At 40.5% G+C, this 27,342-nt stretch overlaps 1 protein-coding gene across 2 annotated transcripts; it reads left to right on the top strand.

The window, feature by feature from the left end:
* The first annotated feature begins 3,933 nt into the window (after nucleotides 1–3,933).
* LOC132769447 (monoacylglycerol lipase ABHD6-like) lies at nucleotides 3,934–27,342 on the top strand. Of its 2 annotated transcripts, XM_060766478.2 has the most exons (10): nucleotides 3,936–4,092; nucleotides 4,182–4,322; nucleotides 11,738–11,888; nucleotides 12,515–12,671; nucleotides 17,317–17,430; nucleotides 19,040–19,172; nucleotides 19,905–20,071; nucleotides 22,271–22,325; nucleotides 24,198–24,298; nucleotides 25,763–27,342. In XM_060766478.2, exons 3-10 carry the CDS (start codon nucleotides 11,767–11,769, stop codon nucleotides 25,937–25,939), a joined length of 1,026 nt encoding a protein of 341 aa, XP_060622461.2. In that variant the 5' UTR covers nucleotides 3,936–4,092; nucleotides 4,182–4,322; nucleotides 11,738–11,766; the 3' UTR covers nucleotides 25,940–27,342. The 2 variants fall into 2 exon arrangements, with proteins under 2 accessions (XP_067319533.1, XP_060622461.2); XM_067463432.1 differs by lacking the exon at nucleotides 11,738–11,888 and having other exon boundaries at nucleotides 3,934–4,092.

The raw sequence follows: 27,342 nt of genomic DNA, 5'->3' as shown, positions 1-27,342 counted from the left end.
AAACCTCGAAATAAATAAATAATAAATAAATTATTCATACCTTTCTCCCCTAAGAATCCCTTTAAAAGAATCCCCCACCCAACTACAATAAAATAAAATAAAATAAAAATACTTAAATTTGAATTCCTGCCTTCTCATATAAAGACATCTTAAATGCTCCATTGTGCATCATCCCATTTACACTAATGGGGGTTAAGAACTTTCATTCTATTTCATAATTTCAATAATTTATTATAATAATTTAATCCAAACTTGAAACTTCACATTCTCTTTCTTTTTAATGTAAGTCATAAAATGTCCTAATCATTTCAAAGAGTGTCTATTTATTTCCCTTTTGTCAAACAAAAAGTTTATTCATTTCTCCTGTTACCAAGTAAGGCAATATTTTAGTAGTCAACCCTCCAGTTTGTTCATTCAGTAAATCCAATGATGATGATATAATAATAATAATAATATATCCATCACTCACCTCTCCTCGTGGCTCAAGGCGGGCCACAACATAGTTAAAATACATAGAACAAAGGACCATAAAAATACATGTATTAAAAATACAGAACAAAGACTAAAACACCAATACTAATAAAAGACAAAGTTAAATGCACAGTTTAAAATTGACTGGATAGGACTCCCTGACTCTGGAAAAGAAGTGAGGGAGGTAGAAGATGCTAGATTGTTGCCCATAACTCAGCGTCTTCAGTTACGGTGAGATAGTGCCAAGCAGAAGCAATTAAGGTTTTCTCAGCATTTGAAAGATAAACAGAGAGATTCCAGTGTTGGTTAGATAGTGTCTCTATTGTAACCAATTCAGGTTCTTAAACTAACCCCTTGGATTGCTCTGTGGGAGAACAACTTTGTATTTTCCAAAGGAAGTCAGCTTTTTCTTGCACTCCATGAACAGAGATTCTGGACTTGCTTTCATGTCATGTTTTGCTGTTTGGGATTGGGGAATCATGTTTTGATATAGTTCTTGGTCTAAGTTTTGTGAATTTTGGCTTTACTGTAAGTGTGGGATTTTCTTTATTGCTGCCTCAATAATACTCTGAGTATAACCTAGATTTTGGAATGACTTTTGAAGCTTATACTTTGGGTGTACTTTCACTTTTGCCTTTTACGTATAGCTTGGAAATACTTTTGTACTCTTTACCTGGCAAACTGGCACTACTTAAAAGAATCCTCTACCTTTTGCAACTATGGAGCAGAACAAACAACTCTGTATCTGTATGCTTGTCCACAATATCTTGCCTCATGTACAGAGGAAGAATTGTTTAAAGCTACAGACAATATGGTCGCTGTTGCCTGTTTTTGGTTTAAAAAATGTAGCTACTTGTGTTCCTTCTAATTTTATCAGTTTTATACTTATTTATAAAATTAATTTTATCAGTTTTATACTTATTTATTTATGGAGCCCCCGGTGGCGCAGTGGGTTAAAGCACTGAGCTGCTGAGCTTGTTGATCGAAAGGTCACAGGTTCGATTCCGGGGAGCGGCATGAGCTTCCGCTGTCAGCCCTAGCTTCTGCCAACCTAGCAGTTCGAAAACATGCAAATGTGAGTAGATCAATAGGTACCGCTCCGGCGGGAAGGTAACAGCGCTCCATGCAGTCATGCCGGCCACATAACCTTGGAGGTGTCTACGGACAATGCTGGCTCTTCGGCTTAGAAATGGAGATGAGCACCACACCCCAGAGTCAGACATGACTGGACTTAATGTCAGGGGACTACCTTTACCTTTACCTATACTTATTTATGCAATATTTTATACAGAATAAATAAACTCTTTACCTTGAAACATATTTTTGAACTAGTTTTCTCTATAGAACACTCTTTTCTTTAATAAACTTTTGAACAGTTGATTGATTCCTGTTGGCTGAGCTATATTTGGGCTAAGTACAGTAGCTCTTCATTTTGGGTGAAAAGGAGTCACATAGGTAGATGGGCTGCAACAATTTCAATATTATGTCCAATTTTAGGGCCCATTTTACCATACATCTGTTGACTTGTTCTTCTAATTTCTATTTCTTTATCTCCTGTGGAATGTTTGCCAGCCTGCCACAGAGCCCCTGTGCAATGCAATGAATTCTGGCGACACAGAAGTCATTTAGAGTATTGGCACCCAACCATTGGTCCTCCAAGTGTTTGGGACTTCTGCTCCCAGAAGCTAGTCCAACTATCAGGATTATGGAATCAGAAGTCCAAATCACCTGGAGGACCAAAGCTTGGAAAACACTGAATTAAGGAGTTCACTGTTCATGTTGAGTGTCAGCCAGATCCTTCTGGTCCTCATCACTGCATCTCATGAATCAGAAGCATTTTTCAGAAAACACCAATTTGCTTTTGGAGGATTGACCATGTTGACTGGCAAATTGTAGGACATGTATTTTTCGCCACCCAATAAATGTTTAAAAGCTTGAAAGGAAGACATGCTGCATGGGCAATGGGGTCTTTCACTTAAAAAAACAACAAGAACAGAAAAGAGTTTTCCCCAATTTTTTATACAAATTTGGCCTGAGAAGCACTGTCTCACCATTTTGCCAGGTTGTCTCCAGGGATATAACGAGGAATCGTATCAAAAGCTTTTCTGATAATTACAAACACACTGCACATACAATGTTTGCCTGATCTAGTAAGCTTGTGAGAGGAGAGGTACAATCAGTCTGGTGTAGGTTGTTTTTGAGAAATCCCTGCAGGCTCTTAGTCATCACAGTGTTCTTTTCTGAAAGGTGATAAAGGATTATTTAATTACCTGCATTAGAGCCTCTCCTGGAATTAATGTTAAGCTGACCCTATTTTATTTCTAGGAACAATATTTACCTTCATCTAGGGATATTGCTTGTTCAGGAATTCTAAAGAATGTAGAGATAAATGCTGTGAGATTACATCTGGAAGTTCTTTTAATACCCTTGGATATTCAGCTCATCTGATCCTGAAGATACGGTCACATTTAGAGTAACTAAATATTTCTCTTCTGCTTTGTGATAGAACCCCCAATGTGCCATTTATTCCAACAGGATGCATGTGGGCCTTTGGGGGATCCAAAGTGACCCTTGGGCTCTCCATTAGCCCCAAGGCACCATCAACCTCTTAACAAAACCAAAAAAAAAAGGTTAAATCTGGGCTGAAAAAAGACCTCAGCAGGACAGTATAAGAGTTTAAGATAGTCCAGGGATGCCCTGCACCACTGAGAAGGCCCTGTCTCTCATCCCCGCCAGTGGCACCTGTGAAGATGGTGGTACCGAGAGATAGGGCCTTCTCAATGGTGGCTCCTCAGTTATGGAACACCCTCTCCAGGGATATTAAATCAGCCCCCTCTCTCTTGACCTTCCAGAAAAAGTGAAAATGTGGCTATTTGAACAATCTTTTGCAATCTAATGCAACAGTCAAACATGGTATTAGATAAAAGTAAACATTGGTACAGCTCAGACAACGATTTATGGACAGTGAAGGCATTGGTATTATATGTTTTAAAGATTTTATTGAATGTATTTTTAATTCTGTTAAATAAAAATATAATGTTCGTTTGTGGGATTAACATAACATAACTCAAAAACCACTGGACGAATTGCCACCAAATTTGGACACAAGACACCTAGTAACCCAAGGAGTGACCATCACTCAAAATTTAGATTTTCTTTTCATTTGGGATTTGTAGTTGCTGGGATTTACAGTTCACCTACAATCAAAGAGCATTCTGAATCCCACCAACAATGGAATTGAACCAAACTTGGCACACAGGACTCCCATGGCCGACAGAAAACACTAGAAGGGTTTGTGGGGGGGGGGGGGGGGGAATACTGTTTGCTTACACTTGAAAATTACCTAGGGCTGGCCCTGGACATATCTTTACAACTGGAGGTGTACTTTCAATTCTGGTCCTTCCAAGAGTGTCGTAATATGTATGGGCATTGTGTTTTTCAGAATGGCAGCAACAACGGGAAAGGAATTTGTACTCTCATCTACCGTGGGAGGCAGAACATTATTCTTTGGTATACCTGAAAGACTAGTTTACAGACTCCTCCGCCCAGGTTCAAAATCCAGGTGACAACAACAGAAGGGAATACTTTGAATGGCAGCACCTTCATTGCAGCCCGTTTCAGGTAAGATGAAATATATAAATATATCTAGCTATCTGCATATACCTATAAATATATTACATCTTAATTGGTTCAAAACTGTATTTCTAAAGACTTCTAGGTGTCTCACAACAACCAAATGATTTCACCATTTTGAACATGGAAAGAGAGTCCCGATGATGAAATACCTGGCAAGGCAATGAGTGTAAGGAAGTGTAATATATGAGTGTAATAAGCACCCAAGTCAGCAGAAGGTAAGCACTTTTATCATTCTAATTATTGATTGATATCGGTGTTCATTTCGCTTATAGATCATTAGCTGAAGCTCAAACGAGAGAATAGCAATAGGATCCAAATCCCAGGATGAAACTTCTTTAAAACTTCCCCATCCAGTCGCTAAATTCCACCTTTACAGGTATTTACAGGTCTTGCAATCTTGTTCTAACCAAAAATTAAGGTGGCTGTCAAAAAAAGGAAGGTTGGGAGAAAGGCAATTAAAAAGAAAGTCCTGGGTCTATTCCAGGTATGGGGAAACTTTGGCCCTCCAGGTGTTTTGGATTTCAACTCCCACAATTCGCTTAAGCGGCTGAGGGGGAAAAGGAAAGGGCCTGTTAGGAATTGTGGGAGTTGAAGTCCAAAACACCTGGAAGGCCAAAGATTCCCCATACCTGGTCTATGCTGACAAAGGCCATTGGAGAGACCTAGAGAATACAAAGATCTGTTTACTCACAACAACAACAACAACTTTTTTCTATCTATTGTTAGCTTCCTGGAGTCCTTGTTTCAGGGGAAAGGTGGTGTAAAATAAACATAAAGTTAATGATAATGACAACAACAACAAATTGTAAGCTTGGTTTTCACTTAAGTTTCAATGTGCATTCAGTCTGTGGGTCTTTAACTACACCTCAGGAATGAAAGTTTGGGATACAGACCTCAACTCAAGAGTTCTGCCTTTTGTACCATTTTAAATACCAGTTTACAAACAAAGCTCTTCAGCAGGGAAAGTGGATTACAACACCTCCACCCCTACTCACACCCAGAGGCAGGAACCAAGCACAGCTTCCAAAATGCCAAAGATGGGGAAAGCCTATATATATACCTTTATCTATGTACAGTTGGCTATCTTGTCCATGTATAATGACTATGAATGTTCGCCATATATGTGTTCTGTGATCCACATTGAGACCTCTTCGGGGTGAGAAGACTGAATATAAATACTGTAAATAAAATAAATATATATGGAATCGTCAAAAAGCACAGGTGTCACTCTCTCAGCCACCCAGATGGACAATTTTAGCTTTAGTGTCATAGTTTGAAATTCCGGCTAAGGGATGTTCAACCTTCATAACTTACAGCACCTAGTATTTGTCAGTGGTCCCCATCCAAGTTTTACCAGGGATGGCCTTCTTATCTTCCAAGATAAGATGGAATCAAACTTCCTGTCTACAAGCCTTGTGTCTAAATCCAAACCCCACTCTCCTGCAGAACAAACTGCAGCCTTCCAGATGTGATTGTATCACAACTCCCATCAGTTCGTCATGGTGCCAAATGATGAGGAATACAGGTGCTGTAGTTCAACATCTGGAAAGCCACATAAATTACATGTCTGAACGTATCTCTCCTTATGAACCATCTAGGTCTTTAAGATCATCTGGAGAGGCCCTGCTCTCACTCCCGTCTACTTTACAGATGCGCCTGGTGGGGACAAGAGACAGGGCCTTCTCAGTGGTGGCCCCTCGGTTGTGGAACACCCTTCCTAGCGATATCAGATCGCCCCCCTCCCTTTTAACATTACGTTAAAAAGTCAAAACTTGGCTTTTTGAGTAAGCGTTCACAAATGCAGCATAACAGACAAATATAAAACAACTGAACGATTGGATAAGTGATTGGACATGGATTTTAATAAGGAGACGCTGTTGATATATGTTTTATATGTTTTTATTGGCTTTGTATGGTTTATTTTTATATTATATGGTAAATGTTTTTAACTGCATTTTATGGTATCCGGGCATCAGATTGTTGCCAACTGTAAACCGCCTTGAATCACTGAGGAAGGTGGTAAATAAATAAATAAACATGGCTGGTTGGGTTTGGCCTGCAGGTCTTGAGTTTGACACATGTATATATATATATAAAACCTATAGCGTGGCATGAATGAGTTACCCAGAAAGGAATAATTCACTTATTATCATATTCTGAACCCTCCATCAATTTATATTGAATATCTATGTTCTTTTCTCCAGAGATGAAAGGCATATCCTTGGGGTAGTGAGTTGGGGGCTGGGATTCAAAATCAAATCAGGAAAGTTAGAAACAGGCTGGAAGAATTGGAAATTAATCAGTGCTTTAATTATTATGGAGTGCATGCCGCCAAGTGTTGAGAAATATATATTCAAATGTAAGGGTGGGGAGGCTTATTTTAGCTTCAGGGATGAATTCAGATTGAGATTAAAAATTCCCAGAAGCAGTAGGAAGGGTGAAAGTTGAAAAGATGTAACCAGAAAAATGAATATATTTTAGTATGAGGTTCTTACTGCTGGGAAGAAAACCATACATAGCACAGGAGCTCCAGTCTTTCTGAATGGGGACTGAGACCATTTTCTCCATACTCTCCAATATTTCCTAATGAAACTGGAATGTACGTGACCCAGCAAACTTAAGAGAGTGGCCAAGGCGGCCAAGCTCATTAATGGGGAAGGACGCAGGAGCAAAGAGAGAGACAACTGCAATTTGCTTTTGCTTGAGTCTTCAAGGAAGAGAAAGATTTCTCCCTTCTTCCTCCTTTCTCCTTCTTCTCTTTTTTCCCCTTCAGCTGCTTTAATTGACTTTGTACTGTACTTTGAACTCACTCTGCAATAATAAAGACAAGCAGAAAAGAAAGTAACAAAGCAGAGGAGAGGAAAATTGAACTTTTTAGAATGAAAGTGGAATGACTGAAGATTAACAAGGAGTACAGAACAATTGGGAGTACATCTACACCTGCATTTCTCAACCTGGGGGTTCAGGACCTCCGGGGGGGGGGGGGGGTCAGAGGGGTCACCAAAGACTATCAGAAAACACAGTATTTTCTGTTGGTCATGGGGCTTCTGTGTGGGAAATTTGTCCCAATTATATCATTGGTGGGGTTCAGAATGCTCATTGATTGTAAGTGAACTATAAATCTCACCAACTACAACTCCCAAATGTCAAGGTCTATTTTCCCCAAACTTCACCAATGTTCATAGTTGGGCACATTGAGTATTTGTGCCTAGTTTGACCCAGATCCAGATATAGCCCAAAAAAACCTACAACAATGCAGTGATTCCGGCCATGAAAGCCTTCGACAATACATTGATCCAGATCCATCATTGTTTGAGTCCACAGTGCTCTCTGGATGCAGGTGAACTACAACTCCAAAACTCAAGGTCAATGCCCAACAAACCCTTCCAGTATTTTCTGTTGGTCATGGGAGTTCTGTGTGCCAAGTTTGGTTCAATTCCATTGTTGGTGGAGTTCAGAACTCTCTTTGATTGTAGGTGAACTATAAATCTCAGCAACTACAACTCCAAAATGACATAATCAACCCCCCAAACCCCACCAGTATTCAAATTTGGGCATATCGGGTATTTGTGCCAAATTTGGTCCAGTGAATGAAAATGCATACTACATATCAGATATTTACATTATGATTTATAACAGTAGCAAAATTACAGTTGTGAAGTAGCAACGAAAATAATTTTATGGTTGGGGGTCACACCACAACATGAGGAACTGTATTAAGGAGTTGCGACATTAAGAAGGTTGTGAAACACTGATCTACACTTTAGAGTTAATAAAGTTTGGCACCACTGCCATGGAATCCTAGGATTTGTAGTTTTACAAAGTCTTTAGCCTTCTCTGCCAAAGAGTGCAGGTGTTTCACCAAGCTATACATGCCACAATTCCATAGCATTGAGCCATGGAATTTAAAATGGTGTCAAACTACATTCATTCCACAGTATAGATCAGGCATGGGAAAACTATGGCCTTCCAGGTGTTTTGGACTTCAACTCCCACAATTCCTGGCCTCAGGCTCCTTCCTTTTCCCCCTCAGCCACTTAAGCAGTTGAGGGGGGAAAGGAAGGAGCCTGAGGCCAGGAATTGTGGGAGTCGAAGTCCAAAACACCTGGAGGGCCGAAGTTTGCTCATGCCTGGTGTAGATGCAGCCTAGAAGAGTATCTCATGGTATTTCACAGATGTGTGCATTTTCTGGATTTAATTTAAGAATATTTTTCACACCTAGGTAGAAAACACATGCTTTCTACATGCAAATTGTGTGCTCCACAGTATTTTATTAAGGCTCCTTTTCAAGAAAATGTATTTCAAAAGCTATAGTTCCTTTATTTCAAGTAGGTACCTAGCTTAGATTCCTATACTATGCATCTCCTCCTTTTTTATTTATTTATTTATTTATTTATTTATTTATTTATTTATTTATTTACAACTTTTATATTCCGCCCTTCTCACCCCGCAGGGGACTCAGGGCGGATTACAGTGTACACATATATGGCAAACATTCAATGCCAATTTTTGACATACAAACATATACAGACATAGACAGAGGCTTTTTAACTTTTTCTGGCCGCCAGGGGCGCTGTCGCTTTCATCGTCCATCTGCAATGCTGATGAAGTACCTCCGCATTCCTCGCATGCTTCCCCGCTGGAGTGCTTCTTTATGGCCTCATAAATTAGTTAATTTAGCCTCCCCACGCTTTTAAGGTGGCGCCTTATTTTCCTACTTGACAGATGTAACTGTCTTTCGGGTTACAAAGGTCGACAACAGGCTTCACAATGGTTGGAAACGCACTCTAACCCGGGCTGGCTTCGATCTCATGACCTTTTGGTCAGAGTGATCTTAATGCAGCAGACACTCAGCCAGCTGCACCACAATCCCAGTGCTTTCTTTTTTTTTACTCTTCCTACTTTCTTTGCAATTCTCCTTTGAAATCCAGTAATGTTTTTAGAAGCTTGATTCTCTTGCAAACTTTACATGTATTGTCAAAGGCTTTCATGGCCGGAATCACTGGGTTGTTGTAGGTTTTTTGGGCTATATGGCCATGGTCTAGAGGCATTCTCTCCTGACGTTTTGCCTGCATCTATGGCAAGCATCCTCAGAGGTACTGACCTCTGAGGATGCTTGCCATAGATGCAGGCGAAACATCAGGAGAGAATGCCTCTAGACCATGGCCATATAGCCCGAAAAAACCTACAACAACCCAAACTTTACATGATTTGGAATTACCAATTATTCCAAATTTGAGCATTACGTGAAGCAAAATTACTCATGTTGGTTTCAAGCTCTGTTCTCAATTCATAGCAACCTGATAAAAAGCAGCTCAGCCAACATATGAGAAACCAGAGTCCATTTTGAGCCCTCAGGCAGAATACTGTACCTGTCAAAGGTATTATCTCTTTACCAATATAAAGAGGATGTTCCATCTGCCAAGAATGATACTCTGTGCTTCGCCATTTCAGTGACTGGTCTGATGAAAGAAGGAAGCTTTCATGTTTCAATCCATGAAAACAATGGTTCATACTGTAGGTATACCAACTCTAAGCTTAAGATATAACTGCATATTGCAATTCTGTGAATAATTCTTATAATCCTGATAATTATAATCTGATGTACCAAAACAAAAGATCATAACATTGAGTTGATTGTAACCCAATGGGTACTTAGAATTTATTTATTTATTTATTTAGAACTTTTATATCCGTGGAGGGACTCAGAACAGATAACAACAGCAAAAATTTAATGCCGCACAATAAATAACATTTTAAAACCAACATACATAATAAATAAGTTATAAAATACATATAAAATACATCATCCAACTCAATCCAACATTGTGATCCAATAACTCTTAGTCTTTATCGGTTCAATCCATTAATCTGCAAATGCCTGGTTCCAAAGCCAGGATTTCAGCTGCTTCCTGAAGGTCAGGAGGGAGGGGGCAGACCTAATCTCGTTGGGGAGAGTTCCATAGCCAGGGGACCATCACAAAGAAGGCCCTGTCTCTCATCCCCACCAAACCTGACTGCAAAGGTGGTAGGACCGAGAGCAGGGCCTCTCCAGAAGATCTTAAAGTCCTGATAGTTTATAGGGGAAGATATGTTCGGACAGGTAAACTGGGTCGGAACTGTGTAAGGTTTTATAGGTTAAAACCAGCTCTTTGAATTGTGCTCGGAAGCTAATTGGCAGCCAGTGGAGCTGGTGTAAAAAGGGAGTTGTGTGCTCACTGTATCCCGTTCCCGTGAGCAGCCTAGCTGCCGAGCGTTGAACTAGTTGGAGTTTCCAGGCAGTCTTCAGAGGCAACCCAAACAAACTTGAATCACACTTTGAGTTTGTTTATACTATTCATGTATAATAGAAAATGGAAATCTCCATAATCCTTTTGGAGATTTTATGATCTTGGGAAGGGATGACCTTGTTAGAAGTCTTAACTTTTTTGAAAATGATGCCATAACGTCTTGGTAAAAGCATGACCTTTTAGAGTCATAACCTTTTGGAAAAAATAGCATTCACCAGCATTCATGCAAGGCAATTAGGTTTCTCAGCTGTTAAACTGATGTACCTAGGTATGTCTCTGAACTGCCAGGGACAAAGACATGCCATTGCACAAAAGATATATAAATAATATCCAGCAGTTTCAGATGTGTTGCTTTTAGTTGCCCCAAAATAGTGGTTTAAACTGCTAAGTTGCTAAACTTGCTGTCCAGAAGGTTGGCAGTTCTAATCTGTAGGTTGGGGTGAGCTCCCATTGTTAGCCCCAGCTTTTGCCAACCTAGCAGTTTAAAAACATGCAAATCTGAGTAGATCAATAGGTACCACTTCGGCAGGAAGGTAACACCACTCCATGCAATCATGCTGGCCACATGATCTTGGAAGTGTCTACGGACAACGCCAGCTCTTCAGCTTAGAAATAGAGATGAGCACCACCCCCCAGAGTCAGACTCAACTAGACTTAATGTCAAGGGGAAACCTTTACCTTTATCTTTATGCCTGACCAGGTAAGCTCTCAGCTGCAGCACCAAGTCACAAGTTTTGCAATAATTTTATAATATAATTCTCAACAGAGCAGATTGGAAGACAGAGGCTGAAAAAGAGGGGATTGTCAAAGGTGAATTCAAGATGACAGGAATAATATAACAACATAGTTAATAACATGGTTAAAATATTTAAAACCATATGACAATTAAAACACATATATTAAAAGATACAGACATAAGATTAAAATACATTGAAAACATTCTTACCAATAAAATTGACTGAGTCATTCTGCCAGAAGAGACAGGTCCTTAATTTTGTTTAGCAATCAAATCCAGCAATTCATTCCAGCCAGTGAAAAGGTCCTTTGAGTGATAGTTGATAGAAGTTAGACTTGAACCAGAGACTTCCTGAGTTATAGCCCTGAGTTATAACACCATACTAACATTTACTTAATTTTCTTGTACCCGTGTCACTCAATTCATGCTACATATTGATTTGGACATAAGAGCAAAAAATCCAGTTTTGTAAGAGAAATAAAACTTAAGCAGTAGAGTGTGATTTGTCTTTCTGTGTGGACTTGAAGCATTTTAAAGTGCAAGTCATACTGTATTATATACCTCCCTTCATCACATTTGATTTTAATCCTTTCTTTCTTTGCAGGCAAGAAAGAAGATTCTTAGCTAGCAGACATGGATCTGTCTTTGATCCAGAAATCCTTGTTGATCGTGGGCTTCTTTGGAGGCATAGTATTGATTTCTTTTCTTGCAGTGTACTATTTGTGGCCATCAGTACTCATCAGGGTTGGGATATGGTAAGTGTGCTTCTTAGATGACCTCACCTAGTTGGTGCCTGAACTATACTATATATAAAAGATTAAGGTTTCCCCATGACATACAAGTCTAGTTGAGTCCGATTCTGGGAGGTGGTGCTCATCTCCATTTTGGAGCCAAAGAACGAGTGTTGTCCATAGACACCTCCAAGGTCATGCGGCCAGCATGCCTGCATGGAGCGTCATTACCTTCCCGCCGAAGTGGTACCTATTGATCTAGTCACATTTGCATGTTTTCAAACTGCTAAGTTGGCAGAAGCTGGGGCTAACAATGGGAGCTCACCCCATCCCACGGATTCAAACTTCCTTTCAGCAGGTTCAGCAGTTTAGCTATTTAATCTGATGTGCCACCATGGCCCCTTATTGTACCATATACTGTATAATTGAACCATATTATATGTTGGTTGTACCTAAAGGAAAGCAATAGTTTGTGCACTTTAAGAAGTGCCTAGATCATTAACTTCAATACCAGAGTTTACCAAAACAATGTTTGAGCAACTTTTGATTAGGCAACACGGTTGGCTCTCTTCATTTGTGGTTTTACTGCTAGATATCTTTTCCATGCAGAATCTCTTAGCCAGTCATCTTTCTTCTCTCTTTACCCATAGGTACAAACGTAAGAAAAATGGCGTTAAGATAAAATATGCCAAGTGCAAAGACTACACGTTCTGTTACATCTGCCGAGGGAATCCTGGACCTCAACCATCTATGTTGCTGCTTCATGGGTTTACAGCCAGCAAGGACATGTGGTTGGAGCTATTCAAAGTAAGTTTCCATTTTCCCCTTCCCCTGGTTCAACCATTATTGCTGGTGAAGAGAAACAGTGATGCTCATGCACAACCCCCTTTCTTATTTATTTATTATTTATTTACAGTATTTCTACCCCACCCTTCTCAACCCCAAAGGGCGGCCTTGCAAAAGGCAACAATTTGATTCCAGTAACAACTATTCCAGAGAATTTTCCTGTGCATTGTGCTCATACTCAATGCATTCTTTTTAAGTAAATGCCGTATTTCTTCCATGGTAAGGCGCCATCAATTGTAAGATGCACCCTAATTTCAGTACCAACAGCAAAAATAGATAAGATACACCTGTGTTTCTAAGATACACCCCGTTTTAGATATGTTTATATTGAGGGAGACATAGTTTTACAAAGGGAATTTTCATGGATGCTTTCAATGACTGTAAATCCCATATGACCTGATTTGCAGGGGCCTTTGTTTGCAGAAGGTGTTGACAGTTTGGGAAAATGTTGCTGCAGAGAGGAAGTTATGAGTACAGCAGGACAGAACTAGTTAGCTTGAACTCCCCAAATTTCCTAGCCGCCTGAAGTATCGACCTATAGCAGTGTTTCTCAACCTGGGGGTCGGGACCCCTGGAGGGGTCCCAAGGGGGTGTCAGAGGGGTCGCCAAAGACTATCAGAAAACACAGTATTTTCTGTTGGTCATGGGGTTTCTGTATGGGAAGTTTGGCCCAATTCTGTCATTGGTGGGGTTCAGAATGCTCTTCGATTGTAGGTGAACTATACATCCCAGTAACTACAACTCACATGTGTCAAAGTTTATCTTCTCCAAACTCCACCAGTGTCCACATTCGGGCATATTAAGTATCTGTGCCAAGTTTGGTCCAGATCCATCATTGTTTGAGTCCACAGTGCTCTCTGGATGGAGGTGAACTACAACTCCAAAACTCAAGGTCAATGCCCACCAAACCCTTCCAGTATTTTCTGTTGGTCATGGGAGTTCTGTGTGCCAAATTTGGTTCAATTCCATCATTGGTGGAAATCAGAAGGCTCTTTGATTGTAGGTGAACTATAAATCCCAGCAACTACAACTCCCAAATGACAAAATCAATCCCCTTCCCCCAACCCCACAAGTATTCAAACTTGGGTGTATTGAGTATTTGTGCCAAATTGGTCCAGTAAATGAAAATACATCAGATATTTACATTACAATTGATATCAGTAGCAAAATGACAGTTATGAAGTAGCAATGAAAATGACTTTATGGTTGGGGGTCACCATAACATGAGAAACTCTATTAAGGGGTCATGGCAATAAGAAGGTTGAGAACCACTGATCTATAGATACTTTCCAACTGAGTGTTCATGGCTGGAGAACAACAGACTATAGTTATGCCATTGTTAACATCCCACGTTTGCCTACCTGTCTGTTAGTCATGGAGAGCCAATGAACATCTGGATAGCCAGTTTAGACTAATGAAATGATTGATTACTGTACACCAATGAGAATGTGTCTTTAATTCTCTGTCAAAGTGATAAAAGCCTTGCAGCCCCATTTGGAGGTGTGACACACACTTGTGGTGTGTCTTCCATTACATTGCCCTCTTCAGCCCAGGGGACTCCTGGCAATGTGCAGAGAGCAGGAGGAGTGCCAGTGAGCCATTGCTCCTACAATATAAGGAAAAGTGTGTCTTAGAATTGAAGAAATATAGTATTACTCTGTCGGGAGCGCCATCTGTTGAGGGTGCTTTGAATGCAATTTTCCTGCTTCTTGGCAGGCGTTAGACTGGATGGCCCACGAGGTCTCTTCCAACTCTAGGATTCAATGATTCTACTCCAGCATTTTTTCTAACAGCCATCAAGGTGACATACAACTCCAGATAAGAGCACACTGTATAACAATTAATAAAATAACACATTCTTTTTTTAAATGGCCAAAACCCCCTTAGATTTCTGCATTGGTCATTGCATTTTTTTAGAACTATACAGCAGTGCTCATTCTAGGTAAATGATGGCCAAGGTCCTTACACTATTTTCTTATTCATCCGCCAGCGGAATTACATTATACAGCCCTATTTGATTCTTCACTTAGCCATGGGAACCCACCGGGCCACTTTGGACAATTCCCATTCTCTCAGAGGAAGGCAATGACAAAACACTGGGAATGTGCCATGTTTATATGAAGCAGAGTCAGCAGAGCCAATGTAACACGAGCTTGTGGTAGAAAACAGGAGAACAATAATCTTGTAAGGTTAAGAAATGTAAAAGTTGCAGTTATTGTTGCAGGAAATCTATCTGGGATAGAAAAGGAAATACATAAAATATTACTTATATTTTAGGACTTCATCATATGTAATGTTTTTTCCCCGCTTCTGCCCATTTCTATACAATTCAAAGATGTGGGTTGTTGTAGTTTTTTCAGGCTATATGGCCATGTTCTAGAGGCATTCTCTCCTGACGTTTCACCTGCATCTATGGCAAGCATCCTCACTACCTCTGAGGATGCTTGCCATAGATGCAGGCGAAACGTCAGGAGAGAATGCCTCTAGAACATAGCCATATAGCCCGAAAAAACCTACAACAACCCAGTGATTCCAGCCATGAAAGCCTTTGACAATACAATTCAAAGATGGACTCCCATGGAGCCCACCAAACCATGTAGGACTGCTTCCAGTGGTTGTTCTTGAAACTCATGTACTAAGTTGTTCATGAAAGCTCATGCAGCATGTAGAAATGGACAGAAATCAACTCCAATCTCCTCCCCGCACATAAAAATGCCTTTAAAGGGATGGGAAGTGGTGGATTTGTCCAATTATTTTGTAATGTTTCATTGTGGGTGTTCATGTGCACAGTCTGCTAATGCTCCTTCTATTTCCATTAGTGGTTTAAAGACAGTGTGGGTCCCATTGAAAGAAGTGTGCCTGTCTCCTTTAGTGTAGTGGCTTTTGGGGAACGATTCCATGGAAAATGGTGTTTCCAAAACCATGCCTGTCTCCTTTAGTGTAGGGCAGTAGTTCTCAACCTTCCTAATGCCACAACCCCTTAGTACATGTTGTGGTGACCTCCAACCATAACATTATTTTTGTTGCTACTTCAGAACTGTAATTTTGCTAGTTACAAATCGTAATGTCAATACCTGATATGCAGGATGTATTTTCATTCACTGGACCAAATTTGGCACAAGTACCCCATACACCCAAATTTGAATACTGGTAGGATTGGGGAGTTTGGTTTTGTTATTTGGGGGCTGTAGTTGCTGGGATTTATAATTAACCTACAATCAAAGAGCATTCTGAACTCCACCAACAATGGAATTGACCCAAACTTGGCACACAGAACTCCCATAACCAACAGAAAATACTGGAAGGGTTTGGTGGGCATTGACCTTGAGTTTTGGAGTTGCAGTTCACCTACATCCAGAGAGCACTGTGGACTCAAACAGGGATGGATCTGGACCAAACTTGGTACAAATACTCAATATGCCCAAATGTGAACACTGGTGGGGTTTGGGGAAAATAAACCTTGACATTTGGGAGTTGTAGTTGGTGGGATTTATAGTTCACCTACAATCAAAGATATTATTATTATTATTATGTGTGTGAAATATGAATAAATTTTGCATTTGAACTTAGGTACCATCTTCAAGATATCTCATTATGTATGTATATGCCAATAGAGGTAATAATAATAATAATAATAATAATAATAATAATAATAATAATACAGTTTATTTATATTCCGGCCTTCTCCCATAGAGACCTCAGAGCAGATTACAACATTTACAGTAGACATAGGCAGACATTCAATGCCTTACAATCACGTACAATGAGACAAGGCAAAGGCTTCTCCTTTCATTTCCGGCTTCTGGAGGCGGTGCTTGTCTCTGGCTCTGGGGGAGATGTTTTTCTCCATTTTCAAGTCGAGAAGCCTGCAATGTCACCTCCTGGTCATGTGGTCAGCAAGACTGCTTGCAGAGTCTTTTTTGCCTTTTCCCACCAAAACAGTACCTATTTATCTATTCACATTTGCATCTTTTTGAACTGCTACATCAACAGGAGCTAGGGCTACCAGTGGGAGCACACCCTGTTCCACGAATTCAAATTGCCAACCTTCAGGTCAGAAGTTCAGCAGCACAAAGGTTTAATCCATTGCGCCACGGCGGCCCCCTATTCAGATATTCCAAGATCTGAAACAAAACAGAAATTCAAAACAAGTCACGACTGGAGTCCAGGGTTCGAATTCCCATTTGGTCATGGAAAACCTCAGGGTGACTTTGGGCAAGCTCTGTTCTTTCCATCCCAGAGGAAAACTAAAGCAAACTCCTCTAAACAAATCTTGCTAAGAAAACTCCATGACAGGTTTGCCTTAGTGTAGCCAAAAGTCAACATTACTCGAAGGCACACAACAACAATGTATTAGGCCTGTTTTGTGTGTTTGTCACTTGCAGACACATGGAAACATCACCCCAGAACATCAAGGATCCTCAGGACAAAAGCCTCTCCCATGTTTTGATGTGGCATGTCTTCTGTTCTGAAAGCAAATCAGCTGGTCTTAGACCAATCCGGATATTTAAATATGTGGAATCCACCCTGTCCGTTGATACTAGAAGGAACCAATTGTTATTCCTTTGAAGCCTTTGCTTCCTAATCGGTGCTATCTTTCACACAGGGCTTTCCTAAGGATCTCCACGTGGTCTGTATTGACATGCCTGGTCATGGAGACACTACCCGCCTGGAGGGTGAAAGCTACACAGGAGTTGATCAGGTTGCAAGAATACATCAGGTAAGGTCTTTTTCTAGCTACCCACAAAGCATTTCGTACATTGAGGGCTGGTATTGAAAGCTCTAGGAAGAATGCCACTCTCCCTACCCTCCTGTTGTCACCCAACAGGTGAGTGCCAAAATGACCATGATTTTGAGTGGTTGAGTTGAAATAATTAGACTTCTGGATGGTTTCAGCATTGGACTATGACTTCTGTTCAAATCCTCACTTGAACATGGAAATTCACTGGGTACTTAGTTATCCCTCGTAGCCCAAGGTTGATGGTCCTCCAAGTCTGGTGCCTTTGCGGTGGGTCCGTAGGTGGTTGTGGAGCCCTGTTCTTGATCCACATGTTCTCCTGCAGTGAGAACGTCAATTTCCAGGTGGAAGGCAGTCCCAGTCAGGTTTGGCATGATGTGCCTTCCTCTTGGCACATTTCTCCCCTTCACCCTCCATTCGTGCCTCTTCAAATTCTGCAGCACTACTGGTCACAGCTGACCTGCAGTTAGAGCACTCAAGGGCCAGGGCTTCCCAGTTCTCGGTGCCTATGCCACAGTTTTTAAGCTTGCTATAAGCCCATCTTTAAATCTCTTTTCCTGTCCACCAACATTACATTTCCAGCCAGGCCCGTAGCCAGGATTTCGTTTTGGGGGGGGGGGTGATTTTTTTCCAGGGGGGGTTGGGGGGGGCTGAGTTTCGGGGGGGGGCTGAGTCTGAGTGAAAGAGGGTCTAGCCTAGCAAACCTTTTGTATCATTACCCCAATACCCCCATTCATATGGGATATATTGAGCATGGTGATCAGATCATGATATGAATAAACATAACAGTTTAAATAATGCACCATTAAGGCCTTTTCGCGAACCACCATGAAAATTTCGGGGGGGGGGGGGGGCTGAAGCCCCCCGAGCCCCCCCCCCACCCCCACCCCCCCGGCTACATGCCTGTTTCCAGCTCTTGAGTTGGGAGTATAGTAACTGTTTTGGGAAACGGTGATTGGGCATTTGGACAACGTGGCCAGTCCAGCGGAGTTGATGGTGTAGGATCACTGCTTCAATGTTGGTGGTCTTTGCTTCTTCCAGCATGCTGAGGTTTTTCCACCTGTCTTCCCAAGAGATTGGCAGGATTTTTCAGAAGCAGCACTGATTGAATTGTTCTAGGAGTTGAGTGTGACTTCTATAGAAAGTCCACGTTTCGCAGTCGTACTGTGAGCAAGCCATGTTCTCTCAGTGTCAGAAGAAGGCAAAGGCAACCTCCCTCTCAAGAAAACTCTGTAAAATCACCTTAGTGTCACTCTAAATTGGAAATGTCTTGTTGGCACACAATAACATATTGCAACAAGAGATACTTAATGTTTCCTGTCACAATCCTTTGTCAGCTCAAGTCTAAACTGATCACAACAAAGTTTGGGAATGCCTCCCAGGTGAAGAACTTGATTTGAGTTTTTGAGATGTTAATTAAGGGGAACTATTTAGTGTTTAGGTATAGTCTAGAAGGAAATCTTTCCCAAACTCTGCTGCTATCCTTCTCACATTATCCAAAAAGTCTTACAATAGCCCCAGTAAGAACCTTTCAATCATTCCCTAAATGAGTACTGAAGAAATAAAATCTCCTTATTCCTTCTCATTTCAGTTTGTTGAATGTGTTGGTCTGAACAGAAAGCCCTTTCACTTGGTTGGCATCTCCATGGGTGGAATGGTTGCCGGGCTTTATGCTGCATACCATCCATCAGAAGTTCACTGTTTATCCCTCTTTTGTCCAGCTGGTGAGTATTGAAGGCCAGAATTCTTTGCAACAGCAACTATTAAGTTTGTTGTGATTTACTCCTACTATAGGAGATCACTCAAGGAGTATAATTTTCTCCTAAGGGTAGAGTCTTGGCATTGGGTCCATAAGTGACTGTAGAAACTTCTTCTGAATCTACATGGTCTTTGGCAATGAGGACATACTTTTCCAGATGGAAGGTGGTTCCAACAAGGGTTTGCTTGACATGCCTTCCTCTTGACACTTTTCTCCCTTTTGCCTTCCATTTTGTGCCTCTTCAAAATCCACAGCACTATTGGTAACAGCTGACCTCCAGTTAGAACACTAGGGCTCCCTAGTTTTATGTGTTTATTCCACATTTTTAGGTTAGCTTCAAGCTCATCTTTAAATCTCCTTGCTGTCCACTTACATTCTGTTTTCCATTCTTGAGCTGAGAGTAAAACAACTGCTTTGAGAGATGGTGATTGGGTGTTCAGAAAATGTGGCCAGTCTAACAAAGTCAATGGCGGAAGATCAGGGCTTCAATGCTGGTGGTCTTTGCTTCTTTCAGAATGCTGACATTTGTCCACCTGAGGCAATACTGATAGACTATTTCCGGAAAAAATGTGTGCATTGCATAATTTATGAATGTGGAGAAGGTGTTATTTTACAAAGAACAACGTGTAGAATACCGTCTTGGTTGGCCAATAACTTCCTTTCATTCAAGCTGTGTATCTTATCTCCCATATCTTAGGTCTGCAGAGTCCAACCCCTTCTGAGTACATGAAGCACATGAAGGACATGAAGAGTCAAGAAAAATCAAGCGCTGAGAACAATCCTCTCATTCCTTCATCCTTGGAGCAGGCGAAAGATCTCATCAAGTTGGGAATCTACCAGTCCCCACCAAAACTGGACACGCAGGTGTGAAGGAAGGCATCCTGTAGCTAGTAGTCCTCTGTCCCAAACGTAGGGGGACACCTGGATGTTTTGATGTTTTACCATCCTTGTGGAGGGCTTCTCTCATGTCCCTGCATGGGGAGCTGGAGCTGACAGAGGGAGCTCAACCTGCTGTCCCTGCATTCGAACTGCTAACCTGTCAGTCATCAATCCTGCCGGCACAAGGGTTTAACCCATTGCACCACCGGAGGCTCCTACTCCCATGGCCAAATGCTATGAATTACTGGGGCATGTAGTTTGGTGAGACACTAGAACTCCCTGAGAGAGGATTCTAAATGCCCCTTCCTAAAATGCAAAGGCCGGCATTTCACAGGGTGGAACTGTAGAAATTAAAGTGGAATTACAAGAAAGGAGATTCCATCTGAACATTAGGAAGAACTTCCTGACTCTGAGAGCTGTTCAGCAGTGGAACTCTCTGCCCTGGAATGTGATGGAGACTCCTTTTTTGAGGCTTTTAAACAGAGGCTGGATGGCCATCTGTCGGGGGTGCTTTGAATGCAATTTTCCTGCTTCTTGGCTTCTTGAATGGCCCATGAGGTCTCTTCCAACTTGATGATTCTATGATTCTATGATTATAGCACTGCAATTTATTTAGATATTTATTTATTGTTTAATATATTCACCAGATGACACCTAAAACAACTTTGAAAGCTACAGTAATGTAAAACTCAGGTCCCCAAAGCCATGTTGTACCTTGGTGATAGAAACTCTGTTGCCAGTCAAACTTCTTAATGGAAGCTCTCCCACAATTGGGGTGGGATGTGGAGAAGACCCTTGTGTAATGTGAAAGGACCTCTCTAATGACTCAGTATGTCTGCACATCTGAGCTTCTGTCATTCTTTTTCTCTCTCCCACTTGAACCGTTCTGCCTGTGTAGGTAGAAGAAGCACAGATTGAAATCTGTGGATCAGAGGGAAACTGGGTCATAGGCTTCATTTGAGCAACTTCTAACCTTTCACCTGGAACTGGGATAGCATTCATGGGAACCACATTGCGTGCAACCCTTCTTCAGAAGCCCATTGGGGCGCACTGTGATACCTGCAGCTCTTGCATCAATCCCTGTCTTTATCTCATTATGGTTTTAGAGACCTAGAAATTGACACACCCTGCACAAAAGTAAAGAGTGGCAAACTGTCCTGTTCTAGAGCAAGAATGAACAGCAAATACAATAATATACAAATTAGTATAGAATGATTACATTGAACTAAAATCAGAATAGGTCCTCCATTAAATGTGTTTTTTGCTATCTGTTTTCAAAGCAAAGAAAAGTCCATCAGATTTCAAGAACATGATCTTGCTTTGTGTTGTTGAAGGCTTTCATGGCTGGAATCACTGGGTTGCTGTGAATTTTCTGGGCTGCATGGCCATGTACCAGAAGCATTCTCCTCTGATGTTTCACCCACATGTCTGTGGAACGTCTGGGGTGGGAGAAAGAACTCTTGTCATTTGATGCAGGTGTGAATGTTGCAATTGGCCACCTTGATTAGCATTCAATGGCTTTCCAACTTCAAAGCTTGGCTGCTTCCTGTCTGGGGGAAATCCTTTGTTGGGAGCTTACTCCGACCCAGGCTGGCTTCAAACTCATGATCTCTCGGACAGTAGTGATTTAATGCCGTTGGCTACTAACTAGCTGTGCCACAGCCCATTCCATCATTACAATCCAGGTAGCCTCAAATCCAATTCATGCACTTTGGAGATGAAGTACCGTAAGAGGAGTAAAAGGGAGGATTGCAGAAACAATGGTCCCTACCATTGTTTCTGCATGAATGGGTGGATGGTTGTATGTTTGATTGATTAATTGGTCTGTGGGCGGCTTCTTTTGTTTTTGTTTTGTCTTTTGCTTCCATAGGCTGGATGGCCATCTGTCAGGGATGATTTGAATGCAATATTCCTGCTTCTTGGCAGGGGGTTAGACTGGATGGCCCATGAGGTCTCTTCCAACTCTTTGATTCTATGATTCTATGTTTCAGTTTTATTTATTTATAATTTATTTATTTACTCTATTTATACCCCACCTTTCTCTATCCCTAAAGGGACTCAAGACAGCTTACATTCAATTCCAAAAAATTAAAATTAATTTAGATTACAATTAAAATGAATTATTGCCTGTAATAGCCATGTTCTTGTCCTGCAACTAACTTCTATTTCTCTTCTCCTCCTCAGTTAATAAAAGGATATCTTGACTATCAAAGGCCACATAATGCTTTCTACAAGAAATGTAAGTATTCGTCTTGTTGCTTCAAAGAAGCATAACAGGTTTCTCTGATAAAATCACATCAAGTAAGAGATGCAATTAAGGGAAACGCGTATGTTTTTGTTTTAAACTTTCAGTCACCTTGACTCTTTGTTCAGAGGGGGAGTTGGGATAGAAAAGTAGTTAATGAATGGGTGGATGGTTGTATGTTTGATTGTTTGATTGATTAATTGGTCTGTGGGTGGCTTCTTTTGTTTTTGTTTTGCCTTTTGCTTCCATATGTTTCGGTTTTATTTATTTATAATTTATTCATTTATTCTATTTATACCCCACTTTTCTCTACCCCTAAAGGGACTCAAGGCAGCTTACATTCAATGCCTTAAAACACATAGAATTCCAAAAAAATAAAATTGAATTAGATTAAAATTAAAAACATATTAAACACTAGCTGTCCCTGCCACGTGTTGCTGTGGCCCAGTCTGTGTATATGTTTTCGGGTGCATATATGTGTGTGTATATATTTGTGTATATGTGTGTTTGCGTTTATATATGTGTTTTTGTGCATGCGTTGCAATGTAATTTTTGTTTTTTGGCTTTTTAAGTCTCTTCTGCTGTATTTTTCAGTGTTTTTTTATGAGTGATTGTCACTTGTTGGCCTGATAGGTGTACTGTGTCCAAATTTGGTGTTAATTCGTCCAGAGGTTTTTGAGTTATATTAACCCCACAAACGAACATTACATTTTTATTTATATAGATTTAAAAACATTACATTCCATACTAAAATCACAACATCCATAGTCATAGTCCAAGCCATTCCTTAGTCGTTCCATATATTCCAGATCTGTTGATTGCACTACACTATTCTCCAGAGGCCTAATCCCACAGCCAAGTTTTTACCTTTCTTCTGAAGGCTAGGAGGGAGGAAGCTGATCTAATGTCACTGGGGAGGGAGTTCCATAGCCAAGGGGCCACCACTGAGAAGGCCCTGTCTCTCACTCCCACCAGTCGTGCCTGCGAAGGAGGTGGGACGGAGAGCAGGGCCTCCCCAGACAATCTTAATCACCAAGACGGTTCATAGAGGGAGATATGTTTGGATAGGTAAGCAGGAATTTATAGGCTAAAGCCAGCACTTTGAATTGTGCTCGGTAGCAGACTGACAGCCAGTGGAGCAGGCATACCAAAGGAGTTGTGTGCTCCCTGTATGCCACTTGGTGAGCAATCTGGCTGCCCCTTGTTGGACCATTTGGAGCTTCCAAACAGTCTTCAAAGGCAATCCCACACAGAGGTTTTACAAGTACAATTAAAAATCTCTGAATCTACTTTTGGAGAGCTATTTGCTCTCTTAAAAAAAACATGGGTTATTTTCAGTTTTCTGTCTTGAATGAGCTACTAAAGCATTTATAATTTCATATTTCATACAGGTTGAATATCCTTCATTCAAAATTACCAAAAGAGTTTTGGAATTTTGATTTTTTCAGATTTTGGAATAATATAATAATAAACTTTATTTATATTCTGCCCTATGTCCCCGAGAGGATTTAGGACAGATTACAATACACATATACGGCAAACATTCAATGCTGTTATACAATTAACAAAGCCAGACATTACATAAACAGAGGTAAAGGCTTCCTAACTTTTTCCATCTCTGGCATCTGGAGATTGTGCTTGACTCTAGCCACTAGGGGGTGATGTTGAATTCCTGACTATTGACAAAGATGGCTGGAGCTTCTGGGAGTTGAAGTCCCAAACACTTGAAAGACACTAACCACTGTCATAGTTTGCTAAGCTGCAAAACAGACTCACTTCTTATATGTGGTACATTTCAGGGTACAACTTATAAGTACAACGACGAAAACAAACAAATCTTAATTTTCATTTTTTTGACTGGTAAAGGTTTTGCAGATATAAGTAGTGAAGAGTCCAGATTTCTCCTTCATGACAACTTGACGAAGATCAAGGCTCCTATGCAAGTTATTTGGGGAAAAGATGACAAGGTAAGATGTATGCATTCTTATATCTGCAGATCTGTTTTTTGTTTTTGTGACTTCCATTTAAAATTACAGCAGGCCCCCTATATCCACATATACTATATCTGTGGCTTGAAAATCTTTTTTTTTTAAATGCTCAAAGGCAAATCTTGATTTTGCCACTTTATATGAAGAATATTATATTATTGTGTCATTGTAAAATAATATTCCTTATATAAAATGATGATTCATGGATTTGATATCCTTGGTGTGACCTGGACCCAAACTCCAGCCTCCTGTAATTATTTTATCAGATATTTTTAAACATTTTTATTACATTATGAATTGCTTTAAGGCCTCTTAATTACCAGCTGCAACTTTCACATTTTGATAAGAAATATTCAGGACATGTAGAGGCAGGGATCCCTATAAAACTGCAAAAAAAGTGATCCAATCTAAACATGAGGAACAATGTTGCCCTAAGGACAAGTCTGTTCAATGTTGGAATAAAGGAATGGATTTTCCTTCCTTGGAGATCTTTAAACAAAAGATGTTTGGGAATTTTTAGAAGTACTATAACAACAACAACTATGTACAGTAGAGTCTCGCTTATCCAACCTTCACTCATCCAACCTTCTGTATTATCCAACGCAGTCTGCCTCCCACTCGGATCCACCGCTGTTTCAATACATTGTGCTGTTTTGGTACTAAATTCGTAAATACAGTAATTACTACATAACCTTACTGTGTATTGAACTGCTTTTACTTTCAATTTGTTGTAAAACATGAGGTTTTGGTGCTTAATTTGTAAAATCATAATGTAATTTGGTGTTTAATAGGCTTTTCCTTAATCTCTCCTTATTATTCAACATTTTCCCTTATCAGACATTCCGCCGGCCCATTTATGTTGGATAAGTGAGACTCTACTGTATTTCTGAATGCATAGGGTGGGACTAATTGGCATTTGTGAACCTGTTCATCTCTACAGTTCTATGGCTTTTGAATATTCAGAGAAGGAGATGCAAGTTATGATTTATCCCCCTGTCTACAACTGGCATGTCCAAAATGGATCGTGTTTTAAAAACAAAATGTGAAATGATCAGTATGATGTTGTTGTTTGATATTTGAATTATAACTATTAAAACTGTAGAAATCTCTCAACCATGGAAATCCACTTTGGCATTCTCTCAGCCTCAGAAGAAGACCAAAGCAAATAACCAGAGACAAGAAAGGAGATTTCATCTGAACATTAGAACTTTTTGACTCTGAGAGCTGTTCAGCAGTGGAACTCTCTGCCCCAGTGTGTGGTGGAGGTTCCTTCTTTGGAGGCTTTTAAACAGAAGCTGGATGTCCATCTGTCAGGGGTGCTTTGAATGCGATTTTCCTGCTTCTTGGCAGGGAGTTGGACTGGATGGCCCACAAGGTCTCTTCCAACTCTGTGATTCTATGTTTCTAGGTTGCATCATATTACTATGCTCATTCTTTCTTTAGATTATTGATCCTTCTGGTGCTGAAGTTTTTGCAGCTGCTTTTCCCAGCTCTCAAATCTATATCCTGGAGAGATGTGGACACTTCATAGTAGGCGACCGGCCCAGAAAATCCATCAAGCTCCTCTTGGAATTCAACAATTCCTTTTGTAATCCAGCTGAGAGTAAGAAGATGGCATGATCCTCATTGAAGAGCAAACATCTGGAAAATATTCAATGCAGAATTCCACTCTGTAAACAAGGGGGAAATGGTATTGTGAATCCATGAAGTACTTCCCACTGGTTTTTACAGTCTGATTTTTGGATGTTGGATTGATTGGCCTTGACTGCCCAGCCTCAAACTGAACCTCTTTTCTTGATAATTACAACCTATATTATAGTGCAAAAACCTCTCTTGAGTACTTGAGATAGATGGATACATGGATGGATGACAAACAACATGAAACATATACTTCTCTGGTTTATGATCCCAGAACCACCATAGATTGGGCAGTTGGGGAAACTTGAGTCATAAAAAAATAATGTCTGGCATCCTATTCATGAAATATAGTACTGTAAGCCAGATCTTAGCCATCACAACTCACTTTTTATTGTTGCAGAAGTTGGAACTCTGTTCTATTCATGCTATGACCAGAATCCCCATCAAAACCTGCCCAACCACAACAATGGCACAGCCATTTCCCCATTGTAGGAGGGAAGAAGGATCGGCAAGGAAGCCATCAGGTATTTTCCTCCATGTGTCCGCATTGCAAGTATGTCATCTGTAAAGAGGTCCTCAGAAACCCTGGAGGTTTCTTGCCATTGCCTGCTGCAACTTCTCCAGCTCTGGAAAAACAACTGGGCACATTGTCACAATTCCCTTGCTCTCCAATGTACTGATCAATGGTCATGCTAAAGGGCTGCACGGCTTAAAATGTGAGATTTTTGGGAGTCATAGGCTATCACTCATGCTGAATTTGATTGTCTTCTAAAGGTAGAGTCTTGTTGGTGGTGGATCCAACTGTGAAGTCCTATTGCTGATCCACGCAGCCTTTCACACAGAGGACCTAGATTTCCAAGTGGAAGGTGGTGTTGACAAGAGTTTGTTTGATGCACCTTCCTCTTGGCACATTTCTCCCTTTCATCCTCTATTTTCACCTCCTCACAATCCATAGCACTGTTTGTAACAGCTGAGCTCCAGTTAGAAATTTTAAAAGTTTGTCTAAACTTTTAAAAATCCCCCAAAATCTGTAGATGTGTGACTCTTTCTGAAACTTATGGGGATCTATGTCCTGGTTATCTTGTACATTCTATATATAATTCAAGTAGATAGCTCTTGGCAGGTTTTTTAAAATGTTGTTTATAAAGATTATGAAAATTCCCCAAAAATCTGTGGATAAGTGAAACATTCTGAAATTTGGTGGGCTAACTATGGTAAATGTGTTCTACCATTGTATCAAGTTTCATTCCAATAGCTTTAAAAATGAGGGAGAAAGGAGCCCCTGCAATTACTATAACAAAATAGTAATACTCTCCTTATAGTAACCATTTTTCACAAACTATACTTTAGAAACAGTTTAGAAATGAAGCACCATCACCAACCCA

This window comes from Anolis sagrei, chromosome 2, assembly GCF_037176765.1.
Source record: "Anolis sagrei isolate rAnoSag1 chromosome 2, rAnoSag1.mat, whole genome shotgun sequence".
In the NCBI taxonomy this organism is placed as follows: domain Eukaryota; kingdom Metazoa; phylum Chordata; class Lepidosauria; order Squamata; family Dactyloidae; genus Anolis; species Anolis sagrei.
This window is presented reverse-complemented; position numbering and strand designations above follow the sequence as displayed.